Here is a 23,702-nt window from a genome sequence, read left to right on the forward strand (position 1 = left end):
CAATAAGACAACACCCATCTATATGGGTCCCTAGGCTGGTGCCAATCTTGGGTAAAACATAAGTCAGCCCTAATAATACATTAGGGCTGTTGGTATGTTATTATACATACAACAATTAAGAATGTGTCATGCAGTTCCTAGTTATTGTGAAGTATTGAATCTAATAACAACACAATAAGACAACACACATCTATATGGGTCCCTAGGCTGGTGCCAATCTTGGGTAAAACATAAGTCAGCCCTAATAACACATTGGGGCTGTTGGTATGTTATTATACATACAACAATTAAGAATGTGTCATGCAGTTCCTGGTTACTGTGAAGTATTGTATCTAATAACAAGACAAAAAGACAACACACACCAATATGGATGACAACACACACCAATATGGATCCCTTGGCTCCCAGTAAACTGGTCCGCCAGTCCCTTTTCTAACTGCATCAACCCCACTATACTGTAACTATTCCCCCATTGCAAGTCCAGAACGGCAAAGCTGCGTTGGTGTCAACCATTATAAAATTAAGTAGCATATTTGGATTGATAATAAGGATAAATATAACATACATCTCCAAGAATAAAACCAACAAATAAACAGGCAATTAGGAATGAATGATAATAATAATATTATTATGCTAAACCTTAGCAATATACTGTAGTCTGTGACTTTAATGCTCTTTATTCAGTAGTCTCTAGGGATGTCGCGGACTGTTCGCCCGCGAACTAATTCGCGCGAACATCGGCTGTTCACGTCCGCCGAATGTTCGCGAACGTCGCGCGACGTTCGCCAATTTGGGTTCGCCTTAGCTGGCGCTTATTTTTGGCAGCCAATCAGGAAGCTCTCCCTCCTGGACCACCCCCACACCCCCTGGACCACTCCCCTTCCATATATAAACTGAAGCCCTGCAGCGTTTTTTCATTCTGCCTGTGTGTGCTTGGAAGAGCTAGTGTAGGGAGAGAGCTGTTAGTGATTTGAGGGACAGTTGATAGTAACTTTGCTGGCTAGTAATCTACTTGATACTGCTCTGTATTGTAGGGACAGAACTCTGCAGGGATTTGAGGGACATTTTAGGTTAGGTAGCTTTGCTGGCTAGTAATCTACCTTCTACTGCAGTGCTCTGTATGTAGCTGCTGTGGGCAGCTGTCCTGCTGCTGATCTCTCATCTGCTGACTGCTGCCTGTAACCCAATAGTCCTTGCAAGGACTGCTTTTATTTTCTTTTTTGTTTTTTTTACTTTGCTACTGTAAGAGCCCAGTGCTATTAGTCTAGCTGTGTTGGGGAGTGGGACTGGTGTGCTGCTCCTCCTAGTAGTTCACCACTACCAGCACCAACCAGCACCAACCAGAGTCAAAATTGTTGCTAATTAAGTTAGAAACTGTTTTTTTTCTGGCTGTTCAGTTCAGAGAAAAGAGGGACTTTCCAGTACAAAAGAGGGACAGGGGGTTGAGTGGTCAAAAGAGGGACAGTTGGGAGGTATGCAAGTGCCACCTAGCTGTGTGAGCTTTTTCACATTCTGTCTAAATAACAATAATAATTCCGTGTCCGTAAACATCACCTGAGTGATGTTTTTACAGCAGCAATAATATATTCCGTATCCACTACTGTATACGTTGCCCTTGCAGGCATTGTTTGCCCAGTCTTTAACCAAGTGCCACCTAGCTGTGTGAGCTTTTTCACATTCCGTGTCCAGAAACATCACCTGAGTGACGTAGTGTGATTTCTGCCCTTTACAGCACAAAACGCAGCGCTGTGTCAACAATGTATTTTTCAGATACATTTTTGCCCTTGATCCCCCTCTGGCATGCCACTGTCCAGGTCGTTGCACCCTTTAAACAACTTTAAAATCATTTTTCTGGCCAGAAATGTCTTTTCTAGCTTTTAAAATTCGCCTTCCCATTGAAGTCTATGGGGTTCGCGACGTTCGAGAACCGTTCGCATTTTTGGACGCAAGTTCGCGAATATGTTCGCGAACATTTTTTCCGCCGTTCGCTACATCCCTAGTAGTCTCCAGACATCCAGATATCAAAATTTGATGGTTTAAGTCTATCTCTACCTAATAGTGTATGCAGACTACAAAAAGCAAAAGCTCTATAAAAATTACATGATCGAATACAGCACTATTGGGCAGCAATCTGATTTTATTCAACCATACAGTGTTGAATGTTGTACATAAATGACTTTGTTTGACTGTCTTATAATTTGAGTTGGCACCAGGACTGAAAACATTACCCCTGCAAAAACTACAGACCCAACAGAAATTAAACTGAACTTTTTACCTGTGGTTGGAGATGACAGATGTATTTTTCCACACAACAAAATATAAATATTGAGCCTTGGAGTTAAGTTACCATATCACTATACCACTGACACAATGCATAAAATTGCAGAGGATCACTTTACTTTCAATAGAAATGAAGACGGGCTTAACATGTGGGTACAATAACTGTCCCAAAGAACTTTCCAGTTCCAAAAAATGTGCACCATTACTCTACAGGAAGTGCTTCGTCCAGAAAATATTTAAAAAAATTAGATGCCCTCAATACATCACATACATGCCTACATCTAGGTATGTCCCTTTTAAAGCCAAAATCCAAATCTTGTTCAGGTATTCTCTTTCTTTTTTAATCCAATCTGTCCATTCTATAGGCACTATACTTTTCTTTAGGTTTTCAAGTCAAATTGAAATAGAGGATCAATAGACCAGACCACATTTGCCCTCTGGTATAATATTAGGAGCTAGCTACAAATGTAGTGTTGGGTCAAGCAGATGAAGCGATTGTAGGAGGAGTGCTGGTGCCAGATTCTAACTGGTGCCATCGCTTGTGTAGTACCAATATTGGATCATGCACAAATCGAGTTCCCTTGATAAACCCTGATAGTTATACATAACTGAGTATTGTACAAAATCCTTGAGTATTAGGGTTACTTCAAGGGTTTAATATAAGTAGCAACAGTCTAATATACAGTATTAACTAGTAGTAATAGTCCTATCCACTGCACCACTGCCCACTAGGACTAGAGGTCAATACACCAGTAAACTCTCTCATCAGTCCTTGGCTGGTGCCCTTGGCAGGTGTTACCGATAATTGTGAATGGAATCTGTGTGGTTGAAAGTTGGCCACAGCCAACTTGGATATTTGTACTACAAACTAGTTACCTATTCTGTGGTTGGTTCTTGCTTTTCCAAAGAAAAATGGGCCCTGTCTTTTTCCTTCTCCAGCAGTGTTAACTGCTGAGCTCCTTATGTTTTTTTTTATTTAGAGAGTGAGCTATTTCTAACAACCTAGAATTACACAGAGTCTCCTCAGAGGAGACATTAATAAAATACTTACAAATAAAAATACTAAAATACTTTCTCATCTGAATAATACCATAGACTGATAATTAGAATGGGTCACGGTTGTCTGAATTCCAGTATAACATTTCAGGCTACATCACATTACACGCAGAAAATTGTCTTGAGGAGTAGCAAAGCTTTGCAAATATTATACCTAATTAAAGAGGAAAATTAAAATAACTTGTGAACAAGCATGGTCTAAAACAGCCTTTGCTGAATGCATAATAAACTGCCAGGAACATCAAGCGAGATGAATAGTTTCATTACTGGTTTAGGGAGCAGTCTGATCTCGTAAACATTTGGAAAGTTCCAACAAAATCCAACCAAAGTCACAGTAGGGAGCACCCAAATGCCTCATTCAAGTCTCATTTGCTGGCTTGTAGTGAAGAGACCAATTAGATATCTGCTGAGAGCAAGCTCTTTCTCCCTGTACGTTAACTTGCTTTGTTGTTACCCAGTGCACAGCGCTTTAATTAAATGCAAATAATCTTTCATTTCACATGCACTAACAGGTTGCAGCCATTTCCCACTGATGCGTCAGAGTGGGAGAAAGTAATGGCGCTCCGTGAAAGGTAACATGGACGCAGTGTTCCTTATTAAGGGAAAAATTACACATAAAATGTGTTTAGTTATTCAAATCTAAAAAGCTTTTTTCTCACATTAATAGTAATAAGAATTCATCATCGGCTATTTACCCACTCGTTAATTTCCTATTTGCGGCTGATTAAATGTTCTTTAACATAATATGGTTTGCACAGTACAGCTTAAGCCCAAAACACAAAAGCTTCAAAAAGAGAAATTGCCCAGAAACAGGCATCTGTTTAGTATGAGAGAAAATTTTAAACGGAATTTTTAAACAACATTCTCTGGTTTTCATTTTGCATTTGAGCTACTGTGATTGGCTTTTATCACATCCTGAGCTCATAAGATTTTATTGGGTACAGTCAAGACCTGGGAATAATGGTGAACAAGTGACCACAAGACAATTGATTCGGTGTTTAATAATATTAGGGCAAATTAACATTTCTAGACCATTTTCTAGTTTAAAAAAAAGCACATACTTAGGACAAGCTTCTCATTGGCATCCATTGTAAAAACTTATTAAAGGTAAAATTCTCCTCCCACCTCTGAATGACCGCTGCATTTTGGTTCCACCAACATCATCACTTTTGCATAAGTCTTTCTTCTACCTTCTACATATTATGTACACCTAATTCCGATTGCCAGCCCTGCTCAAGCCATAAGAAATATATGCAGAATAAAAGAGTTTCGAGGTACAGAATGCAAGCTCCATAAGGGACGAACAGTACTCTTACTTCTTGAAAGAACAAGGTTCCATTTTGACCCGAAGGGAAAGTCATTGCAATTTAGATGTTGGGTAAGGTGAGGACAGCATAAATTAATTGATGTGGGGCTGAAGGTGGTTGAATGGTTTGTAAAATTCCTCCATACCAAGAGAGAAAATCCATAGTCTCCTGTTTTTTATGCTCCACTAGAAAGCAGGTGACTTTATTGATATATTTTGAAAGTGGCTTCAAAATATGTTGCTGCTTCAGGTACCCTAGTAAATTTTGATCAAACATCAACTAAACCTGGTGTTAGTACAGCTCCGCTGTAGCATGGACCTTGGCAGACATTGGGTTCTTTATGATAACATTTGATATTTCTGGCCAATAACACCTTTCTCTGCATAATTACCTTGATTCATGGTCCATGCTTGTCTATTGCATATTCTAGACCACACTACAGTAGTTTCCAACATCCCAAGATCAAAACTCATGAAACTTTAGCCCATACCTCTGGTCTTTTTATTCTTAAGGACTTTTTGGATTTTGTAACTTCTTGCTCTATGGCTCTTCAGGACTAATTATAAACTGGTATCTGTTTGCTTTACTTTTTCATTGACATCATGGAATATTAAAAGAATGGGGGACTAAACAATATTTCGCATTTCAACCTAGCTCAAAACAGCAGTGAAAGGCAAAGCATACAAAAAGCATAAGAAATCAGTAGCAAGACAGTATCAAGACCCTATTAAGACAGGAACTTAAGGCATTTGGACTGTACTAGAAAGACATATTCTATATATATAATATATATATATATATATATATATATATATATATATATATATATATATATATATAGATAGATATATATATATATATATATATATATATATAATATAGAAAATGTATAAAGCTTTGCACCTTCATTGCATTATCAAACATGGTCCCCGAGGGAGTAGAAAAAGGGTAATGGATGTGCCCTCAGACCTCCATTAAAAGATTGCAGGGACATGAGATGGAGGGGTCATAGGTCTAACTGTAAAAATCTTTGCTATTGTAGAGTGGCCAAACACTTTGTGGAAACATTTCAGAAACACAATGCCTGATTCTCTTCATTCTTCTCCACTTAAATAAATCCTTGTGTAGCTTTGAATCTTTAGAATTATGAAGTTTATAGGCTACATCTGTCAGAATACCACAATGTATAAAGGCCATTGGTTTCCATTATGGAAAAATTGATGATGGAAGTGTTATAACTAAATGTTATTGAGCCTTTTATTGGGTCCCACTAATGGCTGTCTAAATACTTGGTAGTTATCTGATGTTCTTTGCATTTAGACAATTTATTGATGGACTTCTGTGTATATTTGCTCACCCTTGCTTAGAGAAGTTGCCTTACGTGTTAACCCCAGCACTGGATGAGGCCTTTTCAAGCTTAGAAGAGGGGAGCTGTTTTTCTTTCCAGGTTAAAGATTACTTGGTAGTTGTTTATTAGTCATGACTGTCAATTATTAAGTGTCTATGGACATCACTTGCTGAGGGGGTGGATAGTTCTGCAGAGCCTGAAGTAGGAGACCTCAGTAGGAGAAGCTAATGCAAGGATCTCTGTTAGGGTCTCACTCTAGAAGTGACAGTCAGGCTAGGGCTAGTTATAGCAGCCAGAGCTCCAATGTGGAAAGCAGAATGGTTTTGAGCCCAGGGTGTCACCCTCCAGGATAGGACTGAAGAGGTCATGTTCATTGATAGAGAGATCTTGTGAGGAGCACTGCTGTGAGAACCTTATACTGAGTGGACTCAACACTTCCTACACCACTTATTGTTCTTGATACCCTGCCTGTGCCTAATGCCATCAAAAGAAGTATCTATAGAAATATTATGAAGGGACAATATCTTGTACCATTTTGAAATAAACATCTGAAAGACTGTTTTGATATCCTGCAAACAAACAGGAAACTGTTTTAAAGAGCCACTGTTGTCGCAGTTATTAAACCTCTTTAAAATGTATCTGACATCAAGGTAAGAAGGGGTGTGGTCAAGCACCCCAAAAGAATGGCATAATATGATTGGGGCATGACCAGTGAAACGGGGATATTAATGGCTACTCACTAGGTTTTCTTATTCCCTAGCAACACCATAGTAGTATGCACAATTTAGCAGACAAACCTTAGGGCAAAATGTCTGACAAATGTGTATTATAGGAGGGCGTAATCTTTTTGTATGATAAAGCAATAAATGCAGTGAAAAAAAGAAAACATCCCATACATGTGCAGAAAGTCTGCACCACTGGTATAAGTGGTATTGATAAATGCTGCATTACAGCCCATTTAATTAAAATGACAGAAATAACCAATTACTGCAGAAGACAGGGGGTTCAAATGGAGAAACGCACATCAATATGAACTTTCCTTTGATTCTTATGAGCGCCTTTCTCCTTTTTATGTTTTTCTTAGCAAGCAGTAGCTGAACAATTTGTTTAGAAATGTAATGGAAATGAAAATTAATTAGCCGATAGAATTCAAATTACTGCAGGATAACACTGGAAAAATAAAATAATAATTTTCTCCTGGGGAAAGGAACAAAGGGGGTGATTTTTTTTCATTGTGGTGAGAATTTCTCAAACAAAGCTCATTACCCTGATAAAGGCTAGCTGTAAGGAAAAAGACACTTACCCATTAGTAGAATAATCTAGAATGGCACAAAGCCATGCTCATGATAAAGGATGAATTACCCCATGATTACCCCCATACCTCTGGTATATTTATGCAATTATCTGCATGAGTGTGCTATTTCCACTAATTTTCCATGTCTGACTGTAACAATAATCTAGTCCCAAATCAACTCACATGATGTCAAATGGAGACAGTGTCAGACTGAGACCAGTTTTAATAATGTTCTTTCCTAGGATACCACTTATCGGAACCAACCTGATTGGGCTGCACAATAGTGCAGAGATTTTTGCAGGGGAACTGAAGGGCTGGCATGCCTAGGGCAGTAGCAGGCAGACTCGGCTTAAAGGCCAATTAAGGTGAGATTTTAGAAGAATAACCATTTGATCTTCTAGATATAGAGTAACTGAAATTTTAGTTAGGATAAGATTTGGGGTGAAAGCTTATTTGATGTCCTAGACATCCTTGGGCTGGTGGCTATTAGTTAACAGAAGCCCTGACCAATGTGTGGTCCTCCAAAGGGACCTTGAACCAAGAAACTCATACAACTTCTAATCTAATTGAAATAGGTATAAATCTCTTGCTTTGTTTTCTTTCTAGCTCCCGTGAAGATGTTACCAGTTCAACTTGTTGTTTCAGTCTTGCCTAAGCCTTCATTATTCTTGGGCTGACTGCTCAGTACATTTCTTATTAACCATAGCCTCCCAGAAGATATCCTTGTTCCTTGTAACTACAGCTGAATGCCTGATACACCAATGTGTTATCTCAATGTATATCTGTAACCTTAATATAAGCTAACAGGGCCACGGCCAAAGTGTGGACCTCCAAAGGGCAATTGAACCAATCTTTTGCTGTGTTTTTTTTCAATCCCTTAGTACATGGACACAAATACGGATCTTCGCTGCAGTTCGCACATCAGTTTTTTAAAAAGCTGACCGCTGTATGCGTGTCCAGGGCCTTATTATTCTTAGGCTGACGGCTCACAATAGGGCTCATTTATAAACACTGGCCAAACCTGTAGTGTGACAGTATCCCATAGCAACCAATCAGTGATTAGCATTCCTCAGCCTGCTGCAGGTAGAACAATGAAAGCAAGCATCTGATTGGTTTCCATGGGTTACTGCCCAGGCGCAAATTTGCTCATTATTTATAAATTACCACCAATAATCCGCAGCTTTCCAGAAGTATTAGAAGACTATACATCTATTAAAATAGATAAACCCCAAAATAGATTAGTATATTTTTAGGTTACATTAAAGGGATACTGTCATGGGAAAAAAAAAAATTCAAAATGAATCAGTTAATAGTGCTGCTCCAGCAGAATTCTGCACTGAAATCCATTTCTCAAAAGAGCAAACAGATTTTTTTATATTCAATTTTGAAATCTGACATGGGGCTAGACATTTTGTCAATTTCCCAGCTGCCCCTGGTCATGTGACTTGTGCACGTTAGGAGAGAAATGCTTTCTGGCAGGCTGCTGTTTTTCCTTCTCAGTGCAACTGAATGTGTCTCAGTGGGACATGGGTTTTTACTATTGAGTGTTGTTCTTAGATCTACCAGGCAGCTGTTATCTTGTGTTAGGGAGCTGCTATCTGGTTACCTTCCCATTGTTCTTTTGTTTGGCTGCTGGGGGAGAAAAGGGAGGGGGGTGATATCACTCCAACTTGCAGTACAGCAGTAAAGAGTGATTGAAGTTTATCAGAGCACAAGTCACATGACTTGGGGCAGCTGGGAAATTGACAAAATGTCTAGCCCCATGTCAGATTTCAAAATTGAATATAAAAAAAATCTGTTTGCTCTTTTGAGAAATCGATTTCAGTGCAGAATTCTGCAACACTATTAACTGATTCATTTTGAATTTTTTTTTTTTCCCATGACAGTATCCCTTTAAGATGGCATTTCCTCCTTAGTCATACAAAATACACTTTCTATTTTTTTTTAATGAAACACAAACATGGATGGCTAGAAAATAAGGCACATTATTTACTCCAAAATGTATCTTATGAAACATTTCCCCAAATATAGTTTATTAGGTTAAAATACTTCAGAAGGAATTGGCCTTTCCAAGCTTACGCATTTAAATAACTGAAGGGAATTTAGCCATATAATACTCCCATTCCTTTTTCAATAATTTAAACAATTTTTTACTGCATTTCTGCATTAGGCCTCAAACACTTGGCTCCAAACCACTCAACAGCAGTTACCTTAATATACAGCTTAGTCTATCAACACAGATATCAGGCTGGGCCTGGAAAATGAGATCCATATATATTCTGTGCAACATACAGACAAACAGAAAAGGCACTATAAATATGCATTCCATGGAAGCAGGACATTAAGAGGATATAAACGCTCAATAAAATTCTAATCATGCTCCCCCAATGTCCAAAGTAAGCAACCAAAAAATAATTGCAAATGCAATTACAGGGCCTTGCCTTCTTATAGTACCTTTCATATCGTGTATATCAAATGGCATAATGCAGTGGAAAATACAAACATGGGGAGCATCACCTTTCTCTCAACGCACTCACCTCCGTGCTAAAAGTAATTTCCCTCCCCCAAAAGGACCAATTCCATAGAAATTCTGGGCTTCTGATGAAGTGGTGAGACGCCATGAAACGTGTAATGCGAACGATCTTTCAAAATGCTGATACACTGAAATATCTATATTTTAATATGGATTATTAAAGTATATCTTTTTTTTAAATACTCTACTCTTGATGCTCCATAAGCTGCTCTTTTTTCTATCAAATGGCATAACCATTACCCAAAACATACCCACATATGGAGGAGCATTTTTTTATAAAATTTTTGTTACAGGTTCAACCCACCCAGCAATCTATTTGATCAACCAGTAACAATTGTTACTATAGGTATGGGACCTATTATCCAGAATGCTCAGGGAAGTTTTTCAGATAACGGATCTTCCATAATTTGGATCTTAAGTCCACTAGAAAATTATGTAAACATTAAATAAAACCCAAAAGGCTGTTTGCCTCAATCAAGGATTAATTATATCTTAGTTTGGAACAAGTACAAGCTACTGTTTTATTATTACAGAGAAAAAGGAAGTTATTTTTAAAAATTTGGATTATTTGGATAAAATGGAGTCTATGGTAGACGGCCTTTCTGTAATTCAGAACTTTCTGGATAACGGGTTTCTGGATAATGGATCCTATACCTACTAGTGTACTAGCGATGAGCGAAAAATCAGCAAAAGCATTGAATTCAATAGATGTCAACATTTTTTTTATGCTCTACGTTTTTTTATGCGCGTGATAATTTTTCTCACTCCAAATGTATTGAAGTCAATAGATGATTTTTCTTTAGTCTCTGCAACAATTTTGCCATGGTGACTTTTTTATAGCTGCAAATTTTTGCTGCAGTGTCGCAAATAAATTTGCAGATGGCCAAGAGTGGAAATACGCCGCGAATTCATGCCTGGCCAATAAAATTTCCTTGTCACTAGTTACTACAGCAATTACCTCCCTGTTTCTCAGTTTCTTTGAGTAACTGACAAGGATGAGTTCCTTATATCAACTAGATCAGTGGTTATCAGACTTTTTCAACTCAAACCCCCCTTAGATGTTAGGTATTTGGTCAATCCACATCTTAGATCAAAGCAAGTTAACATATATCATTAGCCATCCAAACATAATTCAGACATATATCAACTATCTCAAATATCTAGGGCAGCAGAAACAAGTCCTAAATGATCTTAAAGCCAAGCTTTTGGGTATAACTAGGAAAGTAAAATACATTTTCCCTAAATTTCACTTTACATAGCCTTCATGTTGATCTCCTCCTAACAGCAATTTCAGGCTCCCACAGTTGTTTTATCTCTACCTTTACTACGCTCCCCGTAAGTAGCTGAGTTAGTTAAAGTGAGATGACCTCTGTATAAACAGTCCCACCCATTACTTCATTTTAGCATCTGTCAGTGTCTTAGAGATAACAGGAGTCCATTATTCTGAGGGTTTATCTGTGCACAAGTAATCTAATAAACTACCCTTTCCTTCTCCAACAATTGCACGCAAGAAGCTGGAAGTGGGAAAATGAAAGTGATGTCGATGTCTCTGTTCTTGTCTAGCTCAATAAATAACAATATTAGTTGAACTTAGGTTGAACAAGGAAGCGTACTGCCCCTTTAATGTTAATGGTGGAATTCTTAAAGGGATACTGTCATGGAAAAACATGTTTTTTCCAAAACACATCCGTTAATAGTGCTGCTCCATTTCTCAAAAGAACAAACACATTTTTTTATATTCAATTTTGCAATCTGACATGGGGATAGACATGTTGTCAGTTTCCCAGCTGCCCCAGTCATGTGACTTGTGCCTGCACTTTAGGATGGAATTACTTTCTGGCAGGCTGTTATTTCTCCTACTTAATGTAACTGAATCAGTCTCAGTGGGACTTGGCTTTTACTATTAAGTGCTGTTCTTAGATCTTCCAGGGAGATGTTATCTTGTGTTAGGGAGCTACTATCTCGTTACCTTCCCATTGTTCTGTTGTTAGGCTGCTGGGGGGGAAGGGAGGGGGTGATATCACTCCAATTTGCAGTACAGCAGTAAAGAGTGATTGAAGTTTATCAGAGCACAAGTCACATGACTGGAGGCAGCAGGGAAATTGACAATATGTCAGATTTCAAAATTGAATATAACAAAATTGCTCTTTTGAAAAATGGATTTCAGTGCAGAATTCTGCTGGAGTAGCACTATTAAAACTGATGCGTTTTGAAAAAACATGACAGTATCCCTTTAACCAGACTGTGGAGGACTATTCCAAATTCTGCTTTAATGCAACCTCCTGCAAGCTATTGTAGTATTGTGGTTTAGTGCTGAGAGTCCTCCAGCTGAGATCATTGTTTAATATTAACAGCTGCACGTGAGATACATATTTATTCTTTCTGTCCCTTCCAGCTTTGGAATGATAAGACACGAAACGGAAAACGTTCCCCTAATGCCAGGGATACTGTAATCCATTGGTGCATCGACTGTCTACATGAAAGGACGCCAGGTGAAATGAAACCATTTGTTCTTAATACATCCTTGCACAAAAGCCTTTAATTACAAAGCAAGGCATGCTCCCTGCAGAGACAGCGGGATTACTCAGAAAATGATGATATTTGCACAAAATCCTTACTGAATCTCATTGCTTGTGCATTGTTTCTACACCCTCGAGGAGGGGGGTGAAAATACCCCCCTTGCGTCATGCAGTGTTTTGTGTAGTATTATGTTAACTCATTAACCAGCTTCTTAAATAGCTTCATGTGTTACCTCTTGGGTGTCTTTTAAGTAGTAATGCCCCCCTGTAAAGAAGTAGATTCCTGATCACCTCTCCCCCACAGTCATTTGATAATTAGAAAAATACTCTGAGCAGGAGATATTGTATAGAAATCCTTTCCTTGTTCTACCAGTTCAGTTGTTGTATAAAAGAAGTGATGCTAATAATCCAAGAATGCATGATCGACGTTATTGACAAGTAGACATGGCTTAAACAATATGGCTGCATCCTTTACATTTCTGCGATTTGATGCCAGTGAACAATATAAGGGTTTCTTTTTCTGTTGATTTACAGCTATTAAATCTTTAAACATTGATGTTCCCACTGTGGATACACAAGCTTTTCAGTCCCCAAAAATCCCATGAAAATGCGCAAGATCCTTTAAATAGTAGGATAATATGAAGAGTAATGAGTAACTATGGGACCAGGAACTAGATGACACTCCGAAACCCTCACTTTGAAATATTAAAACATATCTTCGTTGGTCTCTACACATGTTTTCCTATTAGATATTTGAATGTGCACAAGGCATGATGGGAACTGATTATCAGAAGAATTCCTTCTGTTGACTTCTGGAAAATAAACTCATTGCTGTAAAATATTTATCTGGCCCTGAACCCAGTATCTTCTGTTTGTATAATATATGTCTATGTTCCCTGCATCCCTTTCTATAAAATATTTATTGGTCTATGCATTTCCAACACTAACACTTCCATCCCGGAATTCTCTGCTGTAACATATCCATCTGTACTTCAAGGAATCCCTGGGGTAACATTATTATCCTTACTCTCAACTTTATCTTCTGTTGCATATCCATGTCTTCTACCATCATTCCCTGTTGTAATATAACTATTGAACCATGCGTTTATTATGCTTAAACATAACCCTTGTGCTCTCAGCATTCATTGACTTATCATATCTATCTGTACTCCCAGCACTCCCTACTGTGACAAATCGGACAGGGGTCCCAGTTTTTCATGATGAAGCATAATATTTGTCAAAACATTCCATGTTTCCACCATTGGGGACCATAGCATTTCCTAAAAATATTCCTTCCCAGCATTCCATATCTCTTGAGGTTCCTTCTATTCCCATGGTTCCAGAACTGTAGGATTGCCCCTGGAAGATCTGGAGCAGTGGCAGGTGGGCTTAATCTGAAAGCCATTTAGGGTGAAATTTGGGGAGATTTTGCTCTCCTAGATAGCCCTGTCAGCCCAGCTTAGGGTGAGATTTGGGGTAAAATATACTAGATATTCTTGGAAATATGACTCAGTGGCTGATACCCATCTGTAACCGTGTTGTGAATTAGAGGGGTCCTGATCAAAGATTGGACCTCCAAGGGGAGCTTGAACCAAAGAAGCCAATGCCACTCTTATATTTCCAGCTGCATTCTCACATATCCATGTGGGTTCCTAGCATTCCAGCTATAATTATTTGCTCATTATATAAATCCCTGCTCTACGTTTCAAGTCTTGTTGTTCTTGTCCCCTGGCAAGATAAACATTCAGACTGTATCAAATCTCTAAAACTGTCCTCATGTCATTCACCTGTGAGCCCCAAAGCCAAAACCTTGCCTTACTCTATTTCAGCTTATTGTGAGAGATAACATCTAGCCTATACTCCCTGCAGTCATATAACCCCTCGGCAGGATTGACCCCATTCCCCTTCTGTTAAAAAAAAGCATGTCCTGCTACAGCCAGCACATTTTCTTATTGGAGATAAGTCTTTGATTTACTTGCTCAGTAGCATCCTTCCTGATGTGCTCAGCCTCATCGTTGATGTGGTCGGATACATATTTAATTAAATTCTTTGCATCTTACGGTGGGGTGGGAACCAACTGACTGCTGTGAATAGCTCCTACTTTATGATAACCCTTTGACTGGACTTTCTGCATCTCAAGCTACAAGATCACAGCAAGAGGTGCCCCCCATAGTCACTGCTGCTGAAACCTGCCTATTTGATGGTACCTCCTGCCTTATACAGTCACTGATAAAAATAAAATAATTCAAAATAATGCATCTTATTTTTATATCAAATCCTCCTAAATTTTTGTGCTCAGTTCCAAATCGTGTTTCCATGGTTACTTACAATAGTAAAGTTCATGACTTTGAGGATCCAGATGGTCATGGCTAGGTTCACCAGGATAAGTATCATAAGAAGCAGCACGAAGAAATACAGGCACCTCTTCCTCCAGCCGTATATTCCCACTTTGTACACGTGTGGCCCCTCATTGCTGGAGAGCGTGCTCCTGTGAGCGTACTGTTCCTGAGGCATCTGTGTATAGTAAAGGATATTAAAAAAAAGATTTATTCTGACTGTTGAAGGAGGAACAAAAAGCAGAATCTTTGTACGAATGTCCCTGACAATGCATTGCAAACAAATGGTACAAAGGACAGAATCTGCCAGGTGAATTCCAAATCAGCATCTTATTCAATATGAAATGAGTTCTGAGCTGGATGTGGACTTTGCAGCCAGAATATGATTGCTCATTTCCCCTCCGTGGCTAGATACCTTTTAAACTGATTTGACCCTCATATATAGAATTGTGACCTCCCACGCTTTCTGTACTACACTAATTACTCCAGCCTTTAACCAACATAAATAAAGGAGCAGGCAGGCCAGTGATAGCACCCTATGATCGTTATTACTGAGAAATGGGTGGAGAGTGCAGATGGAGCAATTCCAAAAGTACATTTTAGCAGCAGGTTTGACAGTGGGTTTTTTTCCCCTGAGGAACGGCAACCGCATCCTGAGGAATCATTGAATCTGACAGTGGAGAGAAGGAGCAGGCTGACCATTCTGCTGCAGAACACATCTCATCATTTGGTCTCTTAAAGTGAACGTAAAGGTCCCCACTACACAGCTGGATAAACACAAATATTCCTTGACTACCAACCTAGCACAAAACAAAAGTGATCATAGCCAGATTTGGACTGGGTCAGCAGGACACCGGGAAAAAAAACATGGTGGGCCCTGTTGGCTCAGATCCGCTCCCACTTGCCTGACCTTCCTGGAGATTTCTCCCCACTGACCGATAGTAGAAAATTGGAGGTATGCGCTGGTCAGGGCGGGTGGAGACGGGTTAAGGACGGCTGCCCTGAAGTGGGCAGGGGGAGAGTCAGGGGCCCAGGTTTCGTGTGGGCCCCTGATAAAGCAGCCCAGTGGGCAAAGACCCCCACAGTCCAACACTGATCATAGCCTGGTAGCAGTGTGTCTCTGAAAAAGCTTACCAGTAGCTGCCCTTCTTCTTTATACAGCACAAGGCCTGAGCTGCTGTCAGTTACCCGAGCCTAAGGAATGACTCACAATATACAGTATATATATTTAAAATAAAAGTACCAATACAAGGCTAATAAGCAAATTAATTCAGATTTGGTTTTTGGATCAATAAACGACCAGCTTAATCTGGAGGGGCAGACCTTGTAGGTAATACAGGTCCATGCGTTCCCACCTGTATCTATTTATTTCTCTGTTCAGAAGCACTACTGTTTATTCGTCATTCTAAGGACAAAAATGAGGACCAATTATGAATTAGCTGATACAGTATATTACACTGTTATATCACTGTCTCCATCATAGTAAAACGTTAAGTGTAAAGTGAACATCCCCCTTTAAGGGCTTGAATTTGGACTTTGTACTTTTGGCTACCGTTTTTAATATATATATATATATATATATATATATATATATATATATATATATATATATATATATATATATATATATATATATATATATATATATAATTTTTGAAGCATCATTTCCTGCCTTTGTGTTTCAGTTATGGACTGCACTTGTTGCCATGTGCTTGCAGTTCTGATTGGTTGCTGATTTCTTTTTAAAGGCAGATGTTGCCTAGGACAAGGGAATAGGTGGGCAGCAGTACAAAAACCAGTTATTTCTGGTTTACCAAGTAAGCAGAACATTAAAACCAGGCCTGTCGTGAATAAATCATTTCGAAGCATGAATACATGCATTGCTTAACAGACCTTTTTATGATGCATAAAATATTAAAATTGTGCTTTTTATGTTACACATTCCATTCAAGGAAGAAGCCTCTGCCACTAAGATGTTCCTCTCTCCAGACCTTTTGTAGGAAAGCTTTTTGCCGGAGTTCCCCCCTCTCCAACAGAGAAATCTGGGCCATTTTATTCATGTCAAAAAAGCGTATGCTTCTAAATGAGTGTTTATGGGCAGAATTATAGGTCAGCAAACAGCATGAAAATATGCAAGAGTTTAAGTTTTCTGATGATGCGCCAAATGGGCTTTATTAAAGGGGAGGTTCACCTTTAAATTAACTTTTAGTATGTTAAAGAATGTCTAATTCAAGCAACTTTTTTATTGGATATCATTTTTTATTATGTATAGTTTTTTTATTTATTTGCCTTCTTCTTCTGACTCTTCACAGGACACGATGAGTGCAGCACTGCCGGCGCTCAGCCGGATAAAGTAGGAGGCGCATATTGCTTCATCAAATATGACTTTATTTAAGCAAACAACCTGACAAACGGTGGCACATAATAGTGCAGATCAGCCTACGCGTGTTTTGTGCCCAGAGCTACCGGCAATTCATCAGAGCTCTGATTAACGGACGCCATTGACTTTAATGGACGCCGGCATTAACTTTGACGCCAGCGCCCATTTTGTTGCCGGCGTCAAAATCGGTGTTTCACAAATTTTTCAGGACAAATTCGCCCATTAATAATCCTAAGAATTTATTTAAAAAACAAATTCCAAAATAAACTAAATTCTGAACTACTGCTATATTTTGCACCTATATTAGTGAATAAACCATTAAGACCCCAAACCAATTATGTAATTGTTCCAGTTCAGAACTCAGCTTGTAGAACGTGGACTCTCTGATGAGGTTCCATTACTCATTGCTATGAGACCAGCCAGTATATTATAGTGAATATTATGATAATGTGCTTGTCTCAGGGTACAATGGCTTTAATTCTCAAACTTCTCTCATTCATCTTACATTGCCAATTTGCATGACTTAATAACACAGAGAAGAAATCACTGCTACACTACATCATGTCAGCACAACCAAAGCGACTTAAACACTTTTCACTGTATTAATAAATAAAATATAGAAACACCCATCATGCCTTGCAGGGAGAACAAATGAGAGTCCAGTGCAAACAATAATGTAGCCCCATCTGTTAGCGAAGGCTACCACCCGCCAACCTGCAGATTTTGCTTGGAACTGGCTCTTTCCAAAAATTAACCTGAATATAATACAGCTATGGGATCCATTATCCGGAAACCTGTTATCCAGAAAGCTTCGAATTACAGAAAGGCTGTCTCGCATGTGCTCGATTTTATCCAAATAATCAAAAATTTTAAGGATTTCCTTTTTCTCTGTAATAATAAAACAATACCTTGTACTTGATCCCAACTAAGATATAATTAATCCTTGGGTTTATTTAATGATTAAATTATTTTCTAGTAAACTTAAAGGAACAGTAACACAAAAAAATGAAACTGTTTTAAACGAATAAAAATATAATGTGATGTTGTCCTGCACTGGTAAAACCAGTGTCGGACTGGCCTACCAGGGTACCAGGAAAACTCCCGGTGGGCCAAGGTGTCAGTGTGCCCTCCTGCTTCTAAATATTTGGCTTATTTCATGGCCACTCCCTATTTCTATGAGAATAAAGAGGCTAAATAGATGGAATAATAGGTTATAATATGTAAAGAAAAGAGAATAGGAGAATAGAGGTTGAGTAAGTAAAGGAAGAAAATAATACTTTGAGTAGGCTCCTGGTCTAAAGGTTTTTGGGTGGGCCCCTGGTCTAAGGGTTTTTGGTGGGCCCCTGGTCTAAGGGTTTTTGGTGGGCCCCTGGTGTCCCAATCAGACACTGGGTAAAACTGATCTGTTTGTTTCAGAAACACTACTATAGTTCATATAAAAAAAGCTGCTCTGTCTGCTGTGTAACCTGAGCCTTTTCTCTTTTGAATGGCTGCCTCCATTGCTAAACAGCAGCTTATTTATATAAACAATAGTAATGATTCTGAAGAAAACACAGCATTTGTACCAGGGCAACACTGCATTATATTTTTATTACTTTAAAACACTTTCACTTTTTCATGTGACTGTACCTTTAAGGTATGAAGATCCAAATTACGGAGAGGTCCATTATCTGGAAAACCCCAAGTCCCCAGCATTCTGGATAACAGGTCCCATACCTGTACTGAAATGTCCTTCAGCGTTTTGAAGACCCAAGATAAACAGTAGGACAATGTCACTTTACCATTCAGTGGCTGAAAGATGTGTCAGCTGTACCTGTATCACTACATGGTACATCATTCACAAAAGCCCATTTATATGGCATGCTATTAGGCTGTAAGCTCTTGGAACAAGCTTAACCTTCTCAGTACTTGAATTACCCTTTCCCTGCACATATCTGCTTCGTCTCTTAAGCTGAATGGATGGGCACAGAGTTCTTCTAATAAATTATTTGCTCAAAACTCATTAGGAACTGGAGTTGCAGCCTTAGCTGTGAATCACGGTTATCTTTAGCTATGCTGCACCAACTGCATTGAGGAATGACGCTTAGCAAATAGATACAGAATTGACTAAGGTATAGTCTGTCATGTTTGCGTAGGTTCCCTCCTACACTCTAAAAACATACAGGAAGGTTAATTTTTAATTGACTGTAAGCCCCACTGGGCCAGAGACCGGTGTGAATGCTGTAAAATCTTCATAAAATGCTTTTTTGTTGGTTGGTGCTACTATATTTAATAAAAGGAAATAATTATTAAATTAAACTGGGATACCACTGGTTTCCTTTGTACAAATGGTATCTAACTAAATCCAATGCTGATTCTAGTCTTGGTGGCAAATCTGCAAATTGTATCAATATTTATGAGTTAACGGGGGACAAAAACCTTCCGTTGCAGTCATCCCTATTTGGCTCAGAATTCCTATTGGCCCATCCTTATGTCCACTGTGAGCCTACATTAAAACCTCTGCAACTTGACACTGACTATACTCAATTGCTGTAAAAGAGGGCCCAGGATGTCAGGTTCTCTAGTGGCTCATCTTCAAAACCATAATAAATATAGAGATATTGGAAACCTGTTATCCAGATAGCTCAGAATTACCGGAAGGGTCTCCCATAAACTCCATTATAATCAAAAAAACCAAATATTTAAAAATTATTTATTTTTTCTCTGTAATAATAAAACAGTAGCTTGTACCTGATCCAAACTACGGTATCATTAATCCTTATTGGAAGCAAAACCAGCCTATTTGGTTTAATAAATATTTCAATGTTTTTTAGTAGACGTAAGGTATGGCCATCCAAATTACAGAAAGAGCTCTAATCCTGAAAACCCCCAGGTCCCGAGCATTCTTGATAACTGGTCCCATACCTGTATTTATACATTCTGTATCACTACATGCTACATCAAAATTGCAGCTTGACAAGCAACCTTTTCCTAGTGTGCAAATCTGCTAATTGCATTGAGTTAAAGGGGATATAAACCTTCCACTGCAGTGTTGCCCCAGTGGGCAGGGTCAGACTGGGCCGGCGGAACACTGGGAAAAACCCTGTCGGCACTCCTCCGGGCTGTTTATCTCCCTCCCTCGACGCACTGAAGGTAGGTTTAGTTTATACGGGGGTGGGTGTGTGGTGGCGGCCCCTGTAGGGGGTGTCGGGCATGGCGGGGGCCCCCTGGGGATCCCTATTCTATCAGAATTCACATTGGCCCATCCATATGTCCACTGTGAGCCTATAAAAAAAAAAACTATACCATCTGATACTGCCAGTTCAGGATCAAGTGATAATTACTTGAAAGCGACTGCATCTATGATTGCAGATCACTGAAGAAATGAAGGAGGGTTGGATGTCTGTTGAATGTTTAATGGCCACAGGATATAAGCCCACTGTCTAAATCATCCCCTGTGCCCTTGCTCTATTAGGGCATCATTATATAAAACAGCTTTGATGCTTGTTTGCTGTCAGAGCTGGACGATAAAGTTATTTCCTACTGATTAACACTTCCCCTTTAAATGCTTAAGTTCAGAAGTTTAAAGTGCCTGTATTAAATCTCCAACCAGTACCATTAGTGTGGCCACTGTGAGTCCATCCCATTAAAGTTTATCTCCAATGCACAAGAAAAATGAAAACTTTCTTTGTGCCCATTCAGTGACCATGTGCCAACCAAGCACCTGCCTATGTTTATGCCTGCAGCTAAATCTCATTGATATACATGTTAATGCAGATGCCAGTTAGCTGCAGTGAACCTGGCTAACCATATCCATAGAACACAAATGATTAAAACCATGATGAATGTAAATGACCAACTCCGCAGTGAGGATACCATATTAGCACTAGCTTTCCTCTCATCACAAGGCATTGCCAGTGCAGTGTAATGCAGGTATTTTAGGAACAGGGACACTTATTTTTAGCATGTTAAAGAGGGTGGAGGGGTGTGAGGGTTAGACCCTGAGCAGAAAGAACTGTACATGCACTCTAGCAGCAAGCGACACATTTGGAACGTCCTGCAACAGCTGCGTAGCTTGTGTCGTGACAAATGCACTCATATGGTCAGACCATATTTCTACGCAGAAGGGAATAGTCTAAATGAAGGTCAGCGTGAGAAATGTTTCTTCATTTCCCTTTGATTGACTTGAAACTTGAAAGCAACTGAAATACAGTCATCTGTATGCGATATAAACTTCTAGGATGTGAAATGGGCATGAGATAGCTGTTTCTCCTCCTAAGACCAATGAAGAACAGGTGATGTTAGGAGTATAATATCAGAGTGAACGGACCCAGCTGCTTTTTGGGGTGGAAGGGCCAGGGCTGTAGGTGCAAGGTACTAAAAAAAAGGCACAAACAAGTCTATTTTGTTGCAGTTATTTGCACACTCAAAATGGAGCACAAAGCATTGCACCTCACTCGTCTGCCTGCATTCATCAGCATGAATTCATAAGGGCTGGATAGCACATGAGTGTCTCCTAGCTTACATGAGTGTCTCCTTGCTTACATGAGTGCCTCCTAGTTTACATGTCACTCAGATGTGCAGTCCATGGAGCACTGGGGCCAGTGGTGTAACTAGATATGACTGGGCCCCACAGCAAATTACTTTTCTGGCCCTCAAAATGTCTAGAGGTTGACTTGTTTTACCAATAATATGAAATTGTATATGAATTATGGCCTCATTGGGCCCCTGCACCAACTGGGGCTCCTGCAGCAGCAGGGTCTGCCATATTAACACCCCTCACTGGGGCCTGCAAAGCACAGGAGAGCCCTATACTTACAACCTTCATATGGCAGGACTGCCTTGAGTCTGTTAGCGCTGCACTCTTCACCTTGCACTGGATTACTTGCAATCATTTTGTAAACAAGTGTGATGATATGAGAAAAAACAGGCAAAAGCTTCACAAAATGCCATCATTTTTGCCCAGCGTAACCTGAATAATGACGTCCTTTGACACTGTTCTGCAGGCTCATGGGATAAATTACTATCACTATCATCATTAACACCTTTTTATAAAGCCCCGACTTATTCCATAGTGACGTGCAATAGAAGAGTGTACACATCAAACACATATTTGCACACAAATACTGAGTAAGGAAAGAGGGGCCTGCTCAGTAGATACAGTAAATATATATATATACATATATATGTACAGTGTTAGAGCTCAAGCACAGATGGCACACACAGATCCCTATACACCATTAAAAGCCCCTAGTATTTCCTACCTTTCAGCATCCAGAGCAACACGGGACCCAGCAAAATAAAGAAGCTAGGAGAAATCCTATGGTTTCCCCCACATACACATCCGACAGGCCTGAGCTCTCAGTGTTCTCTGTCTGTCTCACATTTTCCAGTTACAAACTTGCAGCCAAGTCCCTGCCCAGCCCCAAAGAATTTCCTGGACAGCATTCCCTCTTTCTTTTGAAGCCTCTCAGCCTCTATATTAAATAGGGAGACTGTGGCAGGCCGCAGCAATGCTCTTGCACTCACTCCCCTGCGGGCACGGTGGGAGAACACATGTTGTACATTAAAGGGCTTCCTCTTTTTCCCTCTCTAGAACCCTGATGGTAATGCTCAGAATTGTACACATGATGTTTACATGTAATGAACATGCAGCACCGCTGTGTAGTGGAGAGGAAATTGCACAGATTTAGTGACTTTTGGCTTCTTCTTTAGATCATTGGCTCTGGATGGATCTGTATTTTGTTGTGACGCTTATTCCTGTAAGACGCAACCATCCCATAACAGCGTTGTTTAACTATAGCTCTCAGTATACCCCTAACATATTATTAATAGTTACAGAACGCTTGGAGTTGTAGTCGAACAACTAGGCCACAAAAGTAATTCACTGCTGTGCCAAAAGATCGTTGGCAAAAGTAAATATTACACAGATCATGTAAAGATGTTTAATCTGGAGCCTTCCTTCAGCTGTTATTGAACTTTATTCCCCTGAACCTCTTGACGGGATCCCAATCTACATGAGGGCTTATTTATAATCACAATTGCAGTGAGAAGCGATGAGCAAAGTTCGTCGAAATGTCGAATGTGAATGGGCGTCAAAATTTGCAACAACAATGTGCAACAATTTTTTACTCTCTCCATATGCATTAAAGTCAATGGGCGTTTTTTCTTTATGGCAACTTTTTTGTCCAAATACATTGAAGTCATTGGTCGTTTTTTCTTTATGGCAACATTTTTGTCCAATTACATTAAAGTCAATAGGCGTTTTTCTTTATGGCAACTTCTTTGTCCAATTACATTAAAGTCAATGGGCATTTTTTCTTATGGCAACTTTTTTGTCCAAATAGGTTTTTTTGTTGCGGAACATTTTTCCACTGCAAATTTTTGCCGCAGTTTCACAAAAAACTCACAGATGACGGAATGCAGAATTTTGCCTTGAATCCATGGCTGCTGAAAAAAATCACTCATCACTAGCAGTGAGCAACGTGCTCCTTTTTCCTCTTTAATTAAAGGTCAAAATGAACTTTCTTCTCTCACTTCTACTATGTAGCAAGTAACTGGAATTGTGCATCCTGCACATGTCTGTCCTATATATTCTTGTATTCTGCCTGCACATTGTATCGAGCAAAAGGTAACACTACATGCTGTATGGTGTAACTTTGTTATAGTA

General features: G+C 39.4%; 1 protein-coding gene across 4 annotated transcripts in view; it reads right to left on the reverse strand.

Annotated features, from left to right (window-relative positions):
- The window catches only part of sgcd.L (sarcoglycan delta L homeolog), a 339,284-nt gene that overhangs the window by 105,000 nt on the left and 210,582 nt on the right, over positions 1–23,702 (reverse strand). For 3 of the 4 annotated variants that reach the window (XM_041586050.1, XM_041586049.1, XM_041586051.1), the window contains one exon: positions 14,666–14,851. In XM_041586050.1, the coding sequence (XP_041441984.1) occupies positions 14,666–14,851 (186 nt within the window). Of the gene's footprint in view, positions 1–14,665; positions 14,852–22,296; positions 22,528–23,702 lie in introns of those variants that run through there. The other variant, XM_018251981.2, reaches the window with a different exon arrangement.

This window comes from Xenopus laevis, chromosome 3L (assembly GCF_017654675.1).
Source record: "Xenopus laevis strain J_2021 chromosome 3L, Xenopus_laevis_v10.1, whole genome shotgun sequence".
Lineage (NCBI taxonomy): Eukaryota > Metazoa > Chordata > Amphibia > Anura > Pipidae > Xenopus > Xenopus laevis.